The sequence below is a fragment of the Lissotriton vulgaris genome, chromosome 11, assembly GCF_964263255.1.
Source record: "Lissotriton vulgaris chromosome 11, aLisVul1.2, whole genome shotgun sequence".
Lineage (NCBI taxonomy): Eukaryota > Metazoa > Chordata > Amphibia > Caudata > Salamandridae > Lissotriton > Lissotriton vulgaris.
Genome location: NC_141699.1, coordinates 1027837771 through 1027858104, shown reverse-complemented (window position 1 = coordinate 1027858104; position 20334 = coordinate 1027837771). Strand labels below are relative to the sequence as shown.

The 20334-nt window shown below is 42.7% G+C and overlaps 1 protein-coding gene across 1 annotated transcript in view; it reads left to right on the top strand.

Moving 5' to 3' along the window:
- Nucleotides 1-20334, top strand: part of LOC147683962 (guanine nucleotide exchange factor DBS-like) — a 1615891-nt gene that overhangs the window by 1320479 nt on the left and 275078 nt on the right. Inside the window, exon 21 of the mRNA XM_086942584.1 lies at nt 14432-14557. Within this exon, the coding sequence (XP_086798710.1) occupies nt 14432-14557 (126 nt within the window). The remainder of the gene's footprint in view (nt 1-14431; nt 14558-20334) is intronic.

Here is a 20334-nt window from a genome sequence, read left to right as displayed (position 1 = left end):
ACACGAAGAGGCTAACACACACATGTTGCAGAAAAGCCTGAGAGGCCAGTGTCGAACACGCATACGGAGGCAAGACAAGGACAGCCTATTGATTAGCATCATAAGTGCCTGCCCGCGAGACACTCTCACCACCCTTCGGCTATGCTTGACGGAAGCTAAGGACCAATGCTTGAACCCTGCAACCGTCTTCAGACCAACTATTCTGAAGTTGACTTATTTGGACACAACATTGGGTCGCATATGCTGATTACAGAGCAGTACTTCTTATAAAGACCAGATGAACCTACACAATTCCACCCGAGCGCCCTCGCTCTCGCGAGGTGAGACTGATCGCTCTTTAGCATCTACCCAACAGGTGAACCCTAAGTATTTCATACCGTAAATGGTTAATTTGCTGAGCCCACAGCCCCCTGTTGGGATGGTGGAAATGGGGACTAAGTGGGAGGGGGAGGGATGGGTCATGGCGAGTTTGGGTTACTGCTGTGGGTGGGGGGAGGGACTGGGGAAAGTTTTTTATGTTAAGTTCCAGTGTTGTTCTTCGCATAGAAATGCTCACGCTGAAAATCCTGGGTCTCTAATAGCCATTCTTCTACCCCATGGTATGTACAAAGATAATGAAGTCACGCCCGTCCCCCTTAAATATACCTTTTTGATCTGGAATGTACGAGGATTGGGGGATCCCCGTATACGGTGCCACATCCTTTCTTATTTAGAAGGCCACAGCGTCCATTGGACCATGCTTCAAGAAACCCATCTTGCTCCCACCCCATCCCCCACATTCGCTGCCGGCTGGGCAACCAGTAAATGCTTCTCGTCCTATTCCTCATATGCCCGGGGCACCCTCATCTTGGTGAAACGCACGCTCCCCTAAACCCCCATTGGCTCTTATGGGGATCCACAAGGCCGCTACAGTATTCTCTGGGGGTAGACTATCTGCCCATTCCATTACCCTAGTCTCCTGTTATGGGCCCAAGACTTTTTCCGGATCCTCTGGGGCAAAATAATGGACATAGGCTCTACACATTTGATATGGGGGTGGGGGGGTGAGAACTTCAATGTGGCCCTAAACCCAGTCTTAGACAGATTGCATCCACAGACTCACCATTATACTAACGCGCAAGCAACCCTCAAAAGCATCTTAGCATCTTGAAGGAACATGATCTTATAGATGTCTGGAGAACCCTTCACATTCAAATCTGAGAAGGGACGTATTACTCCACTGCTCACTCCTCCTAGTCTCGCATAGATAACTGGTTAATAGACAAAGGATTAGCAACATGGCTGCAACACACGTCTCACCTCCCCCGCACATATTCGGATCATTCGCCCGTACTCCTTTCTCTTACGCCACGGTATGACGACCCACCCTACATCTCTTGGTGCCTAAACCCACAATCACTGCTAGACCCGGTCTTCAAAGATGAACTTGAGCAGGAAATATCAGATTTCTTCCCTCGAAACAATAGCTCGGTACCAAAATACGCTACGGTATGGGAGGCCTTAAGGTCACCATACGGGACATCTGCATAGCCAAAAGCAGTGGGGTCTTAAAGGATATCCGTAACACGCTGCAGAAGTTAGAGCAAAACATCAAGCAGGCGGAACTGTCTCTTCAGACCTCACCCACACCTGAACAGAAAGCACATCTGCGCAACCTCCTCACGGAGTATCAAGAAACAGCTGGGCTTGGGCAGGATTAACAGCCACCAATGTTGTAGTTTAATGGTTACTTTACAGCCTACACCTCTCCTTTCTCTGAAATGGTATGCCCAACAATTGGATCTCCAGGTAAGTTGTGGTCCCATTGTCATCTTCGAGCTGAGGTCCTGCAAGACCTCTCTCGTGATCAGTTTTCCAGGCCCATTATGCACATGCTACTGGAGCATTGTCTGCTAGATTGTTATGACCCAATCATAGCTAAAGTGGAACTCAACAGTATGCATCAAATGTACTTTTTTAAGCCATGGAAGAAACTTTGCCAAGACTTTCTGATGAAGTGTACTGCTACATACCAAAAAAGAATATCACGTTGAAAACTCGGGGAGCGTCACACATTCAGTTTCTGACAATAAGCATATACTCTTCAAAGATTTGGCACTCTCTTCATTGGCTAAGAGATGTGTGCTAAAACACACATCTTCCCACCTGCAAGAAAAATAAGATCTGTATTGTTGGGGCTTTCCAGTTAGGCGCATATTCATGCTCAGTCTTGAAAGTTTCTCTCTGACATCCAAACAAGATGCACAGTATATTTTGGGCAGTGAAGAAGATGCAGGGTACAGAGCCTTCCATCTCCAATTTATACATCTAGGAGGAAGAGAGTAGACTTGAAAAATAACACCACAAAGGGGATGCAGCAAAATATAAGACGGAAATTGCTGGTAATAGCGCAAATATTTCAAAACAACTTCAAATGGCACTTTTGCTGATTTAGACACAAAATTTCAGCAATAGATACAAGTGAAGTAAAATGACAGTAATTGTGTGCTTGAAAGAGTTAAAGGAGAAAATGAATTGCTAAATAGTTATAACGCTTATTAACAGATTTTAATAACAAGATTACTCATGAAATGTTTAACTTTTCAGTTACTGATGAAAACGAATGAATCAAATAATGAGGCCTCACAGTTTTATAGCCTTTTATTGCAAATGTATAATGAATAGATTGTGGTGCAACTATGTGATAAAATTTGTTACGAAACTGAAGCTTACAGATGTGATAGTACCCTAATGATTATAAAAATTAGAAAACGACTTTAGTATGATGGGTTTTTAGGAATAATTTACATGCATGGATGTTGAAAGATTTGTGGCAGTAGGACATAGCTAACACTAGGTAATTTCGTGTAATAATACATTGGTGAAACATTTATTATCCTTCACATATTATGAAATGATGATTCGATGCATTATATTTGATTCTTATTAATATTAATTCATTCAAAGCTGATGTATCCATTTTAAGCTTTAAACGTGTTCTATCTTGAGCTGCAAACCTTCCCTTAGCAAGTTATTTAGGCATAGAAATCAAGCCCTTATTTAGGCAAAGGTTTAGAGTTGCCATAGTTTGACGTAAAGTCGGGCATATGAACGTCAGGAAAGAACCCCTGGGAACAGTTGTTCTTTGTAAAGTAACTGAGTTCTTGGACAAATCAATATTTAAGCAAGGGGAAGTTCCCCAACTGCTTAAGCTGTTTTTCCAAGAAATCGTTGTGACGTTTGGTACGGGTGGAAGTAGCCATGCCTGTATTTGGGTAGCATGGGCTATGCCTAAATAAGGGCTTGATTTCTATGCCTATTAGGGCAATGTGAATTGTACCTATATAAGGGCATGAATCGGGAAAATTCACTCGGAGCTTAAAAAGCCACACAACAAGTTGGTCACCAATTAATGGTCCTCATTGGCTGGCTAATGCTGTGTTTTGGACATCAACATTCCCACCCCTACTATTGGTTGAGAAAGATCCATCAAAGGACCATGTGCCTCTGTAGTAAGGGTAATGCTGTGATAAGTCTAGCTGTAGGAGACCCAGTACAGTTAGAGGGACAAAGGAGCAAGTAGTAAATTGAAAGATAAACCTAAAAATATTTCTACCTCATTACACTGGATCACTGGTAGATGGGAAACAAAATATAAGCAAATTGCTTCGGACAAGGAGCCTCTGAGCAAACCACATCACTAAAGTGACTATATACTCTACAACTTGCTGGATGCATTGTATTGCTCTCTGACTGCTTCTTTGGTTTACTTTTAAACTGTATTTTCCTAACTAAGTCTGTAAGTTGGCTGTGACGGGTAGCATAGTAATCCTTTTTCACCAACCTTTGGCCCATTTCTGGGTCGTCTTTCAGAATGGTATGTGTAGGGCGGTCAGCTAGGTCACTAAACAGTATTTATCGTCTTCAGTGCTATTACTTTTCATGTGGAGAAGTTTGGCCTACTATGTACTATGTTTGACCCCAAGGCTATACCTGGTATTTAAACACCCGTTCCATGATTAAGCATCAGTCAGACATTTTTTTGTTATTAATGGATATACAACCTGATATGCTGCTACTGACTGAGACCTGGCTCTCCCCGGACTCACTACCGGACATTCTAGCTGCCCTACCGGCAGACTACTACATTCTGTCAGCAATACGCCCGGGAGGAAAAACTGGGGGAGGAGTGGCTATTATTGTCAATAAGAAACACCAACTTAGACAACTATCATCCTTGCCTTTATCCAACACAGAAAATATATTCACGAAATTAGACACTCCCAATGGATCACTTGTACTGGTCCTACTATATCGCCCACCCCAAACCATGGCCATATTTCCATCTACCCTAGCACAGCTATTGGCCCCGCTGGTCACAAACCATCCTAAACTACTTTTGGTCGGGGACTTACATTTTTGGTTTGATAATACATCGTTAGACCCCCAAGCTGCAGAGATGAGAGAACTTTTTGGCGATCTCAACTTGATACAACACATCCACACTGAGACTCACCAGAAAGGTCATAGTCTTGACCAAATCTGGTCCTTGAACTTATCATTATCCTCGATAGACATAAAACCTTGCTGTTGGTCTGATCACTATAGCATAAGTTTCTCTTTCCAGTTAGACAAGACTATTCAATTTAAGCTAAAAACCAGTAAGACCATCAGGAAATGGACCTCTATGGATATGTCAGCTTTTCTAAACTTTTTAAATAATTCCCTTCCTCTTGAGAGTACTAATGTGGAGGAGGCAGACTCCCGGTTTAAAGAATGGCTTACCGCAGCGATCAACATCTATGCTCCTCCCACGCGTCTTTGCAGCTCTAGGAGCCCGGACGCACACAAATGGTTCACACCTGAGCTCAAAAAACTGAAACTGGAAGTGAGGCAACAGGAAAGGGCATGGCGCTCTCAGTACTGCCCTCTAGCCAGGGCTACTTATTGCCTAGCCAGGAAGACATACCAAAAAACTCTACACAACCATAAGACTGCCTACTTCTCATCTAAAATCCTAAACTCCACCAATAAGTCGAAAGAAATCTTCAGGATAGTGAACGACTTATGTAACGATGATAGAACCTCTCCTCCGGTAGTTCCTACACAAGCACTATGCAACTCCCTGAATAACTTTTTTCGCGAAAAGATTTTATTGATTAAACAGAATATCTCCACACTTCCAGCTTGTGCCCCTGTGGACGACATCTTTTTTAATCCCTTAACTTTACATTCTTTTCCCCCCATTGATTTGAAAGTCTTCTTGGAATTATTGTCTAGAGTCAAATCAGGCTCCCCTATGGATGTCTGCCCCCCCCCCCCCCCCCAAATTATGAGAGAAATTGGTCGAGCCATGCCTAATAGCATGATACCCTTGCTTAACAACTCTCTCACTTCAGGGATAGTGCCCAGCAGCTTTAAGCAGGCCTTATTGATACCCCTTACTAAGAAACCTGGTATTGACCCGCTGGACCTCACCAATTACCGGCCTATATCCCTGCTGCCCTTCCTATCCAAAATGTTGGAGGCTCATGTTACCAACTGCCTCTCAAACTTTGTGGAGGAATCGGGCTACCTTCAACCTAACCAAGCAGGATTTCGGCCTGGTCATTCTACAGAGGCAGTAATACTGGCCGTCCAGAACACCTTGAGGTCCAATGCTGACAAAAATCTTTATCAAGCCCTGGTGCTTCTTGATTTGTCCGCTGCATTCGACACGGTTGACTATTCTATTCTGGTCAACCGTGTCGAACAGGCAGGCCTCAGAGACTCTGCCCTGGCCTGGCTGAAATCGTTCATTTCTGAACGTACTCAGTCTGTCCGCCTAGGCTCCTTTTCTGCTGCTAAAATCAATTCCTTTTGTGGGGTTCCCCAAGGCTCTTCGTTGTCGCCCTTATTGTTTAATTTGTATATGCGGCCCCTTCTTTTTGCTTTAAGAAAGCACAAAGTCGCTGTATACAATTATGCAGATGACTTGCAGCTAGTCTTTGCACTCAACTCTCCAAACGCTGTGGAGGATTTTCAGGCCACCATGACCCTAATCCAGAGTTGGATGTCCTCAAATCATCTTAAATTAAACCCGGGGAAAACTGAGCTGATTCTGCCCGGCAAGAGCGAAATCAGTTGGAGCCCTAATTTCTGGCCTGTTGATATGGGCCTCCCCCCAAAGAAATCTCAAACTGTAAAAAGCCTGGGGGTAACCATCAATGAGGACCTCACGTTAAAACCCCAGATTGGAACCGTGGTTTCCTCTGGATTTTTTCAACTGAGGAAAATTAGGAAAATCGCACATTTCCTCACCCATACCGCCCTAATTCAGGTGGTCATGGCCCTAGTCCTCTCCCACATCGACTTCTCAAACAGTCTCTATCTTGGCCTACCTGTAGGCCAACTCAGAAGACTGCAGTACTTGCAGAACCAGGCCGCCAGGCTGATCTGCAATGTACCCAAATGGGAATCGATCAAATCAGGCTTAGAGACCCTGCACTGGCTACCTGTGGCTCAAAGAGCCGAATTCAAAGCTGGGTGTATCATCTTTAAGGCATTGCAAGGTAAGGGACCTCTATTCATCAGGCAGCTGATTGGAAGATACGTTCCTTCACGCAGTCTGAGATCAGCCCACAAAGACCTACTTGAGGTACCACGCTTTAAGAAAAAACGACAAGGAGGCAGCAGTTTCCATTTTTTAGCAGCCACCCTATGGAACTCTCTGCCGCTAGCCCTCACACAGAGCAAGGACCTTCTTACCTTTAGAAAAGCATTTAAGACTCACCTCTTCACACAGGCATACTTGAAATAGAGACTTTCGTAGACTCACCCTCTGTTATGTTTTGTATCTCTTTCCAGCGCCAAGAAGCTCTCGGGCGTATGCGCGCTTTATAAATTTTTAATAACATAACATAACATAACATAACATACTCCCTACCTCAGAAACGGGGTTATCCTGGTCCTTGATCTTTTGGAGCCACAGGAGATGACAACCCTCTCTGTCCCTGAGGGTTTTCTGAGGAAAGGTTCTGCAGATTTTACAATCCTTCACCTCATGATCAGGATATAAACAATATATACACTTCTTATGAGGATCTTCTTTAAAAAGCCTCAGCTTCCCACAAGAATAACAAGCCCTAAAGAGGGACTTTGAAGTAGACATCTTTAGAAGGTAAAAACCCAACCAAAGTAAGAAGAAACTGAGCAGAGCTCAAGGAGACTCACTTCACACGACGTGGGGTAGAAAATCTGAGAGCCTGTGCCTCTGAGGAGAACATTCTGGTGGGTACTGTCGCCTGATTGGCTTCAGTTTGGTCTATACAAAATGACTAGGATAGTCATGAGTGTGGAAGTTTTGTACACTGTAGCTTAGGGCTACTTTACTTCCTGGTTTGTTATTACCACGGTTTTGGTTTTTCTATAGGCATATTATTGCTTTTTTATGTACTGTGGGACTCCCACTCCGCCGACGGGGAATGATTCGGGCAAGTGAATCTATGAAAGACACCCCAATACTGGAGAAGTATGGGAAGGTGTTAGGGGACAATCACCCTTAATTTTCCAAACCCATACCCTAATAGTGACTATGGGACAGACAGGGGCGGGCCAGGTGTGACCTAGTTTGTTGATTCTTTTTTGAATGTCACAGATTTGGTGAAATGTGTGTTTGGTTAGGAGTGGTTGGGGTGAAGGTAGAAGATATTTAGACAGTGAGTTCAGGAAATTAAAGACACACTTCTCTTTTTTGCTGGCATATACAAAGGAGTTTGCAAATTTAATCTAAATGTGGTGATCTGCTTCTTTACCCAAAATACCATTACATTTTGAGAATTATTACAGGATGAGAGAGATTTCTTTTGTTGAACGTCCAGGAACTGCACTAGCTATAAGAGGGACCATGTATTTTGAAAAGACTGATTGGTCTGCATGTAGATTTGTTTGTCTGGATGAGACACATATCCTCAGGTCTGATGAAGAAGGTTTGAGGTTATAAAGATTCCTAAAATGTTTATCTATTCTTACTACTTTAAAAAGAGGCATGTTCCTTTATTACTACAAGACATTGCTGATTTCTAAGCAGTATCATGATATAGGATCAATTCTGATGAAACTGAAGTTATCTCAATTACAAAATTCTTCTTCCCTGTCACCTTTTTTAAACAAATCAACTCTCTACTTTCCAAAACAATCCAGAATTTCTTTATTTCATCTTAGAAAACCCAGACTTATAGGTGGGGTACATTTTCCAGACTTCCAATTATATCATAAAGCTTTTAGCTTAAAGCAAGCATCTCATTGGCTTCAAACCGAATCCTCTCCGTTTACTTCTCTATGGGTCATCATTGATTGATGTCTGTTTGCTCCGTTCTCAACTAATGAAGTTCTTTCTTTCACCGACAAAAATGCCCTCACATCCCTCCCAATATTTAAACACACTTGCTCTTTGCTACGACCTCATCTCCAGTCAAAACTTACAACTAGACATACTTTTGTACATTCTCCTTTATGGCATAATAGCCTTATCACTATAAATACTAGGGCTCTGTACTAGGCATCATGGAGAGCTAAAGGAATTACCTGGGTTACCGATCTATTTGATGGAACTTCTTCTTTTCCTGATTTTCAGGCTACATTTAAATGTCCTAGTTTCTTCCTGCATACATTTTTCATATTAATGGAATTACTTCTCAGTATTTTTACTCCCTTCCTTCAGATGAAGTTCCCACTACTCAAAATTAATTTCTTAAAATAATAGTTTTAATTCCAAAGGCTTCACTAATTTATACATTCTTCTACACCACAAACCCAGAACGAGACAAAACTAAGGTGGAACTTGCTTGGGAATCAGATTTAGGCTTTGAATGGAGCTTTGACTTGTTGAATAAGATTTGGGCCCGGTCATTGAGGATCTCAAGATCCGCCTCTACTACTTAATCTATGTTCTTCTTATACCACAGACTACATCTCACTCCCATTTCCATTGCTAATTTCACACAAACAGACAATAAGAAATGTTGACCCTGTGATTTCCCATCAGAAGATTTCTCACATCTTTTTTTCATGTCCCCCTATTATTTCTTTTTGGGCGCAAATTTGGGATTGTCTTGCACAAATTTTTCAGATTCATACACCTATGTCCAATGATCTTCTCTTTATGGGAAGTTTGTCTGAATCCATCCATCTGCCCTCCCACCAACGAGGATTGTTCGATCTTATGTTGGCTCTAGCGTTTCAACAAATTCCCAATAATTGGAAATGTTTGACTAAACTCTCAGTTAAGCCATGGTGGAACACTGTTTGTCAATACCATAGGTTAGATGTTGCTTATGCCTCTCAATGTAATGCAAATGTAAATAGAGATTTTTTGGTTACCATAATTACATATTTAAGTAAGGTCTCATGAACAATATTTCTCATTTTCGTTCTGAAAATTTCCATCCCCCTTAAATCAAATTCCTTCCTCTTTGTTCTTTCTTCAATTTTGCCTATCCTTCTAAATATTTAATGACATTTCACTCAACAGTTACTGGTTTCCTTTTATTTTCTTTTTATTCTATAATTTTTAGGAGAATAGCATTGTCATTTATTTAATGGTTTTTATGATGAATATATGCATACTTTGTCTTTTTCCTCTTTTCTCTTTCCTTTCTCTTATTATCCCAAAAAATGTAAATAGCTTTCTACTATGATTCTTTTGCCTTTTCTCTTTTGTTTGAGATTTCCTATAAATTGTTATTTCTTAGGCCTTTATTGTATGTTACTGATTTCTTTATGACTTAATAAAGCTTATTAAACTTTATATGTTGCCATTATGAATAATGCTTGGTAAAAGTTCCATAAAGAACGTGTGCTTCAAGAACTGTGGAGTCAACATGGAGCAAGTTGAAAGGATAAGATGTAATTTTCCATTATTAGCCCTAAATAATATTACCACATGGTCTTTTCTGATTCGTCCCCAACATTTCTACTTTGCAGGCAAGACCTGCCCACAGAAGAAGCTTCCCCAGTTGTTGATTCTGCTGTTGAGAGGCAGTATTCCAATATTATTCACACACACACGTACACACTTTTGCAATGAGTGGTAACCAGTTGGTGTACATAGGCATTAAAGCTATTTCAGATTACTAATCAGTACTCCTTCTGAACTACACTTTGGGAACTCATACAACTTTAGAATGGAAACTGAAATAATTGCTTCTGAAGGGCCAATTATATAAGCGTAATGTTATGAAAGAAAACAAGTTACTTACCTGTAACTACAGTTATTCAGTATTGGTATCTTTCATAGATAGATTTTCTTAAGTCCATTGTTTAAGTTGATAAACACTGTAATGTCACGTATTTTCTTTTCACAAAACTTTATTTATTGTACTAAGCTCCGTGTGTTAATCACCCGTGACCAAGGCGAGGTGATCGCTGAAACGCGTTGGGTTTTTCCATCTCTCGACTTTAACATGCTGGAATAAACAAATCCTTTATTGCAACAGAACGTGGAAGTGGTGATTATATTGGAGTGGAGTGCATTGGCAGAACGTGTTTTGCTATGTGAAAACTGGAGATATATATATATATATATATATATATATATATATATATATATATATATATATATATATTGAATAGGCGACACTGCAGCAGATTCAGACACTCTGTTCATCACCACCCCCTTTTCTGAATCGTTTTTGGCCACTATAGGTGTGGCAGGGTATACTCAGACATGAGTCCCTTTCTCACTGCACCATCAGGATTCAAGCAAGCCGGGCCGAAGACGGCTGAAATGCCAGAAACCGGTCCCCGGTAGCTTGTCTCCTTTCTGGTGAAGAATTGGCTTGGTAGTTTAGTCTGCCCTGTTCCCATGATGCACTGGGCCAGGGACAGACTGATTTGCATATAGCCAGGTTCTGAGCTGGGATGGTGCAGTGAGATAAATAACGGTGATGGATCAAGCCCTGATCTTTGGACTGGGTAAGAGTGGTCTGCTTAATGCAGACACTCTGTTCATCACCACCCCCTTTTTTGAATCGTTTTTGGCCACTATAGGTGTGGCAGGGTATACTCAGATATGAGTCCCTTTCTCACTGCACCATCAGGATTCAAGCAAGCCGGGCCGAAGACGGCTGAAATGCCAGAAACCGGTCCCCGGTAGCTTGTCTCCTTTCTGGTGAAGAATTGGCTTGGTAGTTTAGTCTGCCCTGTTCCCATGATGCACTGGGCCAGGGACAGACTGATTTGCATATAGCCAGGTTCTGAGCTGGGATGGTGCAGTGAGATAAATAACGGTGATGGATCAAGCCCTGATCTTTGGACTGGGTAAGAGTGGTCTGCGTAATTCAGACACTCTGTTCATCACCACCCCCTTTTCTGAATCGCAGAGATGGGCCCTGGCAGCACTCGTTTGAAGATGAATCGATGGTAAATGGTACACAATGGGAAACAAGCTGTCTGAATTGCTGTGGAGGGGGCGGGGCGGGAGAGCCTTTGAAGTCTGATGGGAGGCAGACAAATGGTGGTGCGTGTCGTGGCTGGTTTGCGCACGCGCCTTTCTCACATGAACTGTGGCTAATCCGCCCTTGGCAGACTTTTCAAACTGCTTACTAGAAATCTCGACAAGCATTGCTAAAAGCAATGCTTTAGGTAGAGACCTAAAACTGAAAACCATTATAGGTAATTCAGTACCAAGCAAGCTAGGGTGCACTTTTAGGAGAGCAGGGGCCAGATGTAGGTAAAATAGATTTACCGATTTTTAATTACCGAATTTTACCGATTCGGTAATTAAAAATCGGTAAATCTAAGGGGTGGATATGTAGGTATTCCAGATGTGCTGGAATACCGATTCGGAAGAGTTCGGTATTTACAGATTCGGTAAATACCGAATCGATAATGCCCATTCATTCCTATGGGCTTTGAAGCCCATAGGAATGAATGGGCATTACCGATTCGGTATTTACCAAATCGGTAAATACCGATTTTCACAAGGGTGCAGGGGGTGTCCCTTTGACACCCTCTGGCACCCCCAAAACAGGATCGGGTGCCATGTGGTAGGCATACTTGCCCTAAGGGCAGGTCTGCCTGTCACATGGCATAGGTGTGCATGCACACATGTGCATGCACACCGGAATCGGTATTTTACCATCAAATTGGATTTGAAGGTAAAATACCGATTCGGTAAGGCCTCTGGGACTCTGAAGAGTCCCACCTACATCTGGGTGCCTCAGAATCGGTAAAATTACCGAATTTTTATTTTACCGAATCGGTAAAATTACCGAATCGGTAATTTTACCGATTCGGTAAAATAATGCCCCCTACATACCTGTCACCCATTTACCGATCGGTAACGGCCAAAATCGGCCGTTACCGCTCGGTAAATGGCCTCAAACGGCCACCTACATCTGGCCCTAAGTTCCATACAGGATATTGGTCAGCAATAATCTTTCTCAAGGCACCCAAGTAAGTTAGTTAAAAGGCAGCCAAGAATTCCGTAAATGCAGTAAGTGTAAGTCATGTGAGCACTAAATCAATAAAACACACTTTGACACAACTTTTGTGCGCACTCCTCAAATAATCAGGAGGGCATATACATATAAAACTGATTATGTGACTTATGTGCTAGAATGTTTGTGCACTAAACAATATGTGGGAGTACAAAACATCAAGTACACAAAAGGGTACTACAACATATTAGAGCCATAAGAAAGGGACACATCTTACCCTGTTGCACAACACTTTGCATAGGAATATGAGAATCAATTAACAATCACAAATACTATGTTATAGATGCCATACCAAGAAGGGTACAAGAAGGTAATAGAGAAAAAGAGTTACAGAAACTGAAATCATTGTATATCATTAAATTAGACAGCAAAATCCCAAGAGGTTTAAACATTGAAGAGGAAATGTATGTACAATTACAGTAACATACTAATTTTAAACTACAGTGTTGATTGATTTTGATAACATAGAGCTGTAGATTTAAGTATGTTTCTCTTGGACAGTAAAGGAGATTCCGACCTGATGAACATGCAGTTAATGGAATATGCCAACTAGGGCTTCACTGCCAAAGGGCTCATGTTAAATATTGTATATTTTATTTTTTTCACTAATATTTTTCATATATCAAGATGAAAGAACGAAAACTACATGTAATGTTTGTCTCACTTCAGCTGCGAAGGGGACCCCCCCTTCGTAAATAAGTGGCCAATTGAATAAGCCCACTAGGCATGATTTTTTAATGCCTCATACAACATTTCATAATTTATATTTTTTTCTTATTTTTCATTAATATTGTGATAATGAAAGACTAACAATTGGAGTATGATTAAAAGAGAAAAAAATGAAATATAGGTATTTTTAATCAGGCAATAGGAAGTGACCTAAATTAGTATTTTCCTTATGTTCATTATGACATCCCTATAAATACATTTCTTAAAATAGGGGCCCCTGCATTTGATCAAGGCCGTGTATTTGGCCGGAATGTGTTTTATGGCAACACCTTTAATACAAATAAATGATTGTTTGAAGCAATACCTTGGAGTGCTGGCATCTGATTTGTGTAACTGTTTAGATCAAATTTGGCAAATTAAATAGAGCAAGAGAGAGGAACAGAGAAAGTGCTCTGGGATCCATGTGCGCAGCACACAATTATTCAGTTGTTTATGAAAGATGATCAGTGAAGATCCTATCATGTAAAAATGGAAGTTACACATTAGGGATCGACTCGCTAGCCACGAATTGTCCCAGGACTTATAGAACGGCTTTATACTGAAGGTACCTTCTTGGAAGGTCAGTGAAAGAGGTAATTGCAACATCATGTCAACTCTTAGCAGTCTTTATTGTGTTAAAAAGAGTGTCATATTAGTGTTCAGAGTTGCCCCTAGCAGTGTGCAGAAAAATGATAAATCTGAAGGGGTATGATTTGTCCTGGGAATCTTCCAACCTAACAGCGCTCCTACATCTTTACAGACACACAGAGCTGTTGATGTCTGAAGAATTCAACACATTATTAGAAGTGGTTGAAAGAAATGTTCCAGGACCACTTATTGAGTAAATGTTAGAAAGATTGTGTGAAAAAATTGTTTCTTAAAAATATTTTTCCAGATATGTAGAGACATCTTTCAGGGGATTTGCTTTTATGTTTTTAGGACTCCTAAAGGAATAGGTTCCTTACTTGTAGCCGTAGCTCTTCAGAATTGGCATTTGTTTTTATATATTTTATATCTTTTTTGCCTTTTGTTGGCTCTCGTGGCTGTAAAGAATTTGCCCTAATGACATGTGCACTTATTTCTTAACAAAAAATGTATTACTATTAAAATGTCCTCATGTACTCTCAGTCACGTGACAACAAAAGCATGTGAATTTATAATAGGTTTAGTGTTGATAATTATCTGTTTGTAATACTGAAAGGGCAAATGCATATACTGTTGATTGTAGTTTGTGGCCAAGGTTAATATGTGCCTTACTTTAACAGGAAATGTTGAAATGCTGCAAAAATTCTGAAGGCACTGCTGAACTAGAGGAAGCTTTGGCGACAGTACTGGATATAATTAAATCCGTTAACGACTCTATGCACCAAATAGCAATCACTGGATACGAGGTAAAAATGCACACAATTAATACCTAACTAGCAATGAATTCATCAGTAAAATTAATTGGGAAGATGATCTACCTTTGGCTTGGTGGCACCAAAATGTATCTATACAAAAACGTTGCGCTCAATTATTTGTTGTATACTGTAGGTCTATTGTGATTGATGCAATAGGCAAGAAGGTAGATATACATGCCAGCCTTCCACAATCAATTCACTAAAAATATACTCAACAAGGTCCTTTATAGAAATAATTTCTTCAAAAAAGTCTAACCAAGACTTATGAAAAAAGAAAATTTATACACTACTATAATTTTCAGATCAATAGTGGCTGCTGTTTCAAGTGGGATACCATCTTGTATGTTTGAAATAATAATAACAACAAGCATTGGAAATGCAAATGGTCTCGCATTTGTTTAAGTTAGAGCTATTGGCATTATAAATGGCAGTGTCTTTTACTGTATGTATGTGGTGTGTAGTGGAATTGTGTGGGTTGGATCGTTAGTTATGTAATTGTGTGGTGTGTAGTGGAATAATGTGGATCGTAATTATGTGGTATTGAGTGTAATGGAATTATGTGGAATGGGATTGTGTGCTATGGAGTGTTATTATGTGGAAATGTATTTTGTGTTGCTGAATGGTATGAAGTGGAGTTTAATTATGTGGTGTGCTGTTGAAGTTTGTGGCATTATGTGGTTATAAACAAAGTCTGTGGCAAGCCATACATTAGCAGGGGCACCTAAGGGGCAGATCTGTTAGGAGGCGTAGCCAATAGGTCTAGGCAATGTGAGAACTATTGGCTTTGCCAATGGCAATGTCTTTTAGACATGTTATGGTAGATTCCTATGCCACTTTGACTCTGTAGAGAAGCCAAAAGTGAATGTGCATGTGGTTTGCAAGCTTTTATGTCCTACTGACAGACACAGTGAGAAACTCATACTGCCTTCAGCATCAACTTCATAGCTCTCAATTGTGCACCGTCATAAACCCCGACTTGCGACCTGACCCAGGCAGCTGGAGGCAACTAAGTTTTAAGTATTAGCTATACAAGAGTCATATGTTGCATGACACATGAGAGATGCACTGAGCGATGAACGAATGAAGCGCTGTATATTAAAAATGGCAACAAAGCATGCTTTCTATCTGCTTTGGGAACATTCTAAATCTCCAGAACAAATTATGATCCAGCACATACGTGTTGCACGAAGAATGTAGCTGAATGAGAAAGTTCTTTTTAGAGGCAAAACACAGTGTAAACATGCCGTGCCCCAGACATGAAAATTGTATTTTTTTCAAAGCGGGTTCTGTATGAAACCCCAGTCATCAGCAGATTATAGCGAATAAGGATGGGACTGCTTGACAGATCAAATCTTTTATTTTGTGCCCAGGACTTTCCTTGTGCTTTTAATCTGTCTCTTACAATAATGCTGAGGGCGCCCATAAGAGTCCTATGCATGCCTCCATTTAGATGGTAATTACACGGCTTATGAGGCAGAGTGAACAGGTTCACTTCGGAATAGAAATAGAAATAGTTATTTGACCTAAAATGGACTTTTACTGCTCCTTTCCGTTTTGATGGTTTATAACAGAATATTGAGCAGTTTTGTCGAGTTATTCTTTACGTATTTGTGATAGAGGTTAAACCCAGTGAAGCCTGCTTGGCCCACTGTAGGGTGTGAATGTACCCCCAATGAAGAGGTGAGGCATGGGCGATATTCACGTTTTAACTTTTATTCAAGGAATACTTTCGGAGAGCGCCGGGGACCGCACTGCTCTTTTCTACAGCAGTGCTAACATGGCCGCCCATCGTTCCCAGCATGCTCTAGCCGCGACGTGGCCATAATCACTACAGCGCTACACACCACCTATCTCCCTCCCTTTACAATACTTTAACAAGAAACAATGTTTTCCCCTGGGTGCCCACTAAAGTCCTGGGCACATGGGTGAAACATAAGTCCATCTACCACAAGGGGAGGAAGGGGGGGGGGATAGGGTAGGGTAGGAAGTACTGCAGGTTACATATCTTAATCTTTGTATCTCTTGGGTAACACTACTACTCTACCAGTGTGGGTGCGTGTAGTGGGTGCTTGAGTCGTAAGTGTCTCCCTCGTGCTTGCTCTGACTTCCCCTGTGCTCCCCTGCTGATCTGTGTTGGGAGCTGTGATGGTCATTGATCTGGTGTTAGGTTCTTGTCCATTATGGTTTTCTTGTGGTCTGAGTAATTGTGTGTACTCCTGACCCCTCTGCTCCTGTGCATCTCCGCTTCCATCTCTATTGTCTCTTGTGGCTCCGTTCCTGTGTATGTTTGTCTCTCGTTCATACTCCTCATCGTCCAACTCCCATGCGGTGTTTCTGGTGCTTGATGCCATCTCTCGTTTATCCAATCCTATAACTTTGTTGCACTTGGCCATTCTGTTGTGGGACCATACTTTGCCATCACTTAGCAGGGCAGAGCGGGCATAGGTTTCCTTGACTTGTAGGGGTCGACTGAACTTGCGGTCTCCTTTTGGCCGCAATTGTGCCAGCTTCACTCGGACACATTCCCCTCTTTCCAATGCGACTCCTCGTACGCTGTGTTTCTTGTTGTAGTAGTCTGTGTACATTTTCTGGGCCTTCTCCAAGTTGCTACGGACTACTGCTGGGGACCATTTGCTTTGGAGTGTCAGGTTCAACCATGCTGCATTGTCGCGTGTGAACGGATCACGACCTCTCAGGATCTTGAATGGGCTGTATCCCGTGGACATGGGTGTAATGCAATAAGCCCAGACTGTGCTCTTGATCTCCTTTTCCTAATTTTTTCCTGCGCAGATGGCTGCTTGCACAGATCCCATAAGTGCACGGTTGAACCTTTCTGCGAGGCCATTGCCAGCTGGGTGGTACACCAGGGTATGTTTGGTTGTGATGCCGTTCCGGGTTGTGAATGCAGTCCATTTCTCAGATGTGAACTGGGGGACATTGTCACATGTGATGACCTTCGGAATGCCTTCCCTCAAGAATGTGTCAGAGAGGAACAATGCCACCTTCTACGCATCAGCCGATTCACACAGTTCGACTTTAGGCCATTTGGAGTACCGATCCATCAACACTATGGCATATATGGGTACGCCCTGTGAGTCAGAATGGGACCCATAATGTCAACCGCTAATTCCTCCCACGGGTTGGTGAACGTCCCCAAGGGTGGTTGTAGCGTGGTTTGTGACTTGTCTGCATTGCTGCACTGTGTGCATGCCCTCATGTGCTTCTCCACCTGGCTGCCACCGGCGGGCCACCAATAAGCGTTTTTAACACGGTTCTTAGTTTTCACGATGCCTAAATGGCCTTCATGTAGTATCCTGAGGAGTCGGTCTAACTGTCGCAGAGGAATCACTTTGACCCCTCGTAAGAGGAATATTGCGTTCTCGCCAATGGAGAGTTCTTCTCTCACTTCCCAGAATTTCCGGAGGTCGGCGTCCAAATGTTTCTTATCCGGCCACCCCTGCATGACATACTGTTTTACGGTCTCGATGTGGGGGTAGGCCTCATAGGCTGCCTTCCATTCTTGTGCACTTATGACTTCCTCCTGGTCATAAGCAAAGGCAACCGTATACTCATCCCATTCTGTTTTTGCAGGTGCCCCTTCCATTACCGTTGCTGTACTAAGATAGTCTGCTACTTTGTTTTTGTGGCCCAGGATGTATTCCACTTCATAGACAAAGTCCAGTAGCCTGACAGTAATTTTGGCGATGCGTGGAGTGGCGTTGGCATGTCCGCTTGAAGTAAGCACTTTGACCAGGGGCTTGTAATCTGTCCGGAGCAAGAACTTGGAGCCCCATAGGAATTGACAGAATTTCCCCATCGCCTTTATGGCTGCTAGCATTTCCTTTTCAATAACACTGAATTTTTCCTCATTGAAGGAAGGGAGCGGGACGCAAAACTGATGGTGGTGAATGCGCCGTCTTCCGATCTCTGTGACAGTACAGCTCCCAATCCTTTGTTGCTGGCGTCCGTGGTGAGGATGGAGAGAGAAGTGTGGTTGAATCCGTGTAGAGGCACGGCGTCGCAAAGGTCTATTTTTATTCGGCGAAATTCCTCATTGGCGTCATCCATCCATTGGAATGCGTTTTTTTCTTTTAGTATTTGACGTAGAAAGTGTGTCTTGGTGGTGAAGTGTTGAACAAACTTGCTGTACCCAAAGCAGATAGAAAGCGGGCTTTGTTGCCATTTTTAATATACAGCGCTTCATTCGTTCATCGCTCAGTGCATCTCTCATGCGTCATGCAACATATGACTCTTGTACAGCTAATAGTTAAAACTTAGTTGCCTCCAGCTGCCTGGGTCAGGTCGCAAGTCGGGGTTTATGACGGTGCACAATTGAAAGCTATGAAGTTGATGCTTAAGGCAGTCTGAGGAAGGATTGTACTTCTTCTTTGTTCGTGGGTGCCGACATGATGTCCTCTACTTTAGCTCGTTTGGGAGAGATACCTTGCTCGCTTATTTCGTGGCCCAAGTAGGTGACCGTGTGCAGGCCAAATTTGCATTTTTTCCACTCCGCTGTGAGGCCATTGTGGGACAGGATTCGTAACACCGTCAAGAGTTTCTCGTCGTGATCTTGTTGAGACTTTCCCATTATGAGGATGTCATCCTGGAAGTACTGCACGCCTTTTATGTCTTTGAATAGTCTGTGCATTCGTTTTTAGAAAACAGTTGCAGCGAGTGCAAGGTCGAAGGGCATGCGTCGGAACCGGTAGCAGCCAAACTGTGTGATGAACGATGTAAGTTTTCTGCTGTAGGGGTGTAGTGAGATTTGGTGGTATGCCGCTGTAAGGTCGATTGTTGAGAACCATTTGATCCCCTTGGTTTGGGCCAACATCTCGTTTATTTTCGGTAAGGGGAATTTATCGACTATGATATTTTTGTTAAGGTCTCGAAGGTCGATGCACAGGCGCACTTTGCCGCTGGGCTTGCGCGCGATGACCAAGGGCGCCAACCACTCTGCACTCTCAATCGGTTCAATCACCCCGCTGTCTTCCAGGTGTTTGTTGCAATTCGGCTTGTATCGCCTCCCTGCAGTTGAAGGGGATACTCCTTACTTTGTGGCTTACTGTAACACCTCCCACTTTGAGATTTTGTGCGTGAATTTTGTGAGTTTGCCAATGGAGCCGTGGGAAAATCTTCCTTCCCCATAGTGTCTTCCTTGGTGTGCGGGCTGTCGGTCATTAGTACTTGTGTGGTGCCTCCCGGGTTAAGTCGGATCCCTAGTGCTCCTTGGTCCGCCCACCCCAACACTGAGGGACCTGTTTTGGCTACATACAGTTTGCACTCTGATGTCCCTCCCCTGAACTCAAATTGGAGGGGGCGGAAGCCTACCATGGGGATTCTCTCTTCGGTGAAGGTGACGGGATGTACGTCTGTGGGGAAGAGATGGGCCCTTCCCCACAGCCCTTTCCCATATAAGGCGCTGAATGATGGTGTACGCTGACCCAGAGTCGGCTACCATGGAGACTTGTAGTCCTCCTATTGACAGTACACATGAGGGTTTCTTGCTGCTGGAGCAATTAATCCCTAGAATTCGATCATCAATACATAAAACGCAATCATCCTCGGCCTCGCCCTCTACCCAGTCCATGTCGGATTCCTGTAAAACACATTTGACTGTGGCGTGGCTAGGCTTGCGCCAAAACACTTTGGCAAGTGGCCCATAACTCCACAAAAGGTGCATTTAACTCGGAAGGCAGGGCAGCGTCTGTCATTAGCCACAATCATCAGGCTGCCGCATCTGTAACAACTGTTCTTGGTGTCGCCGGATG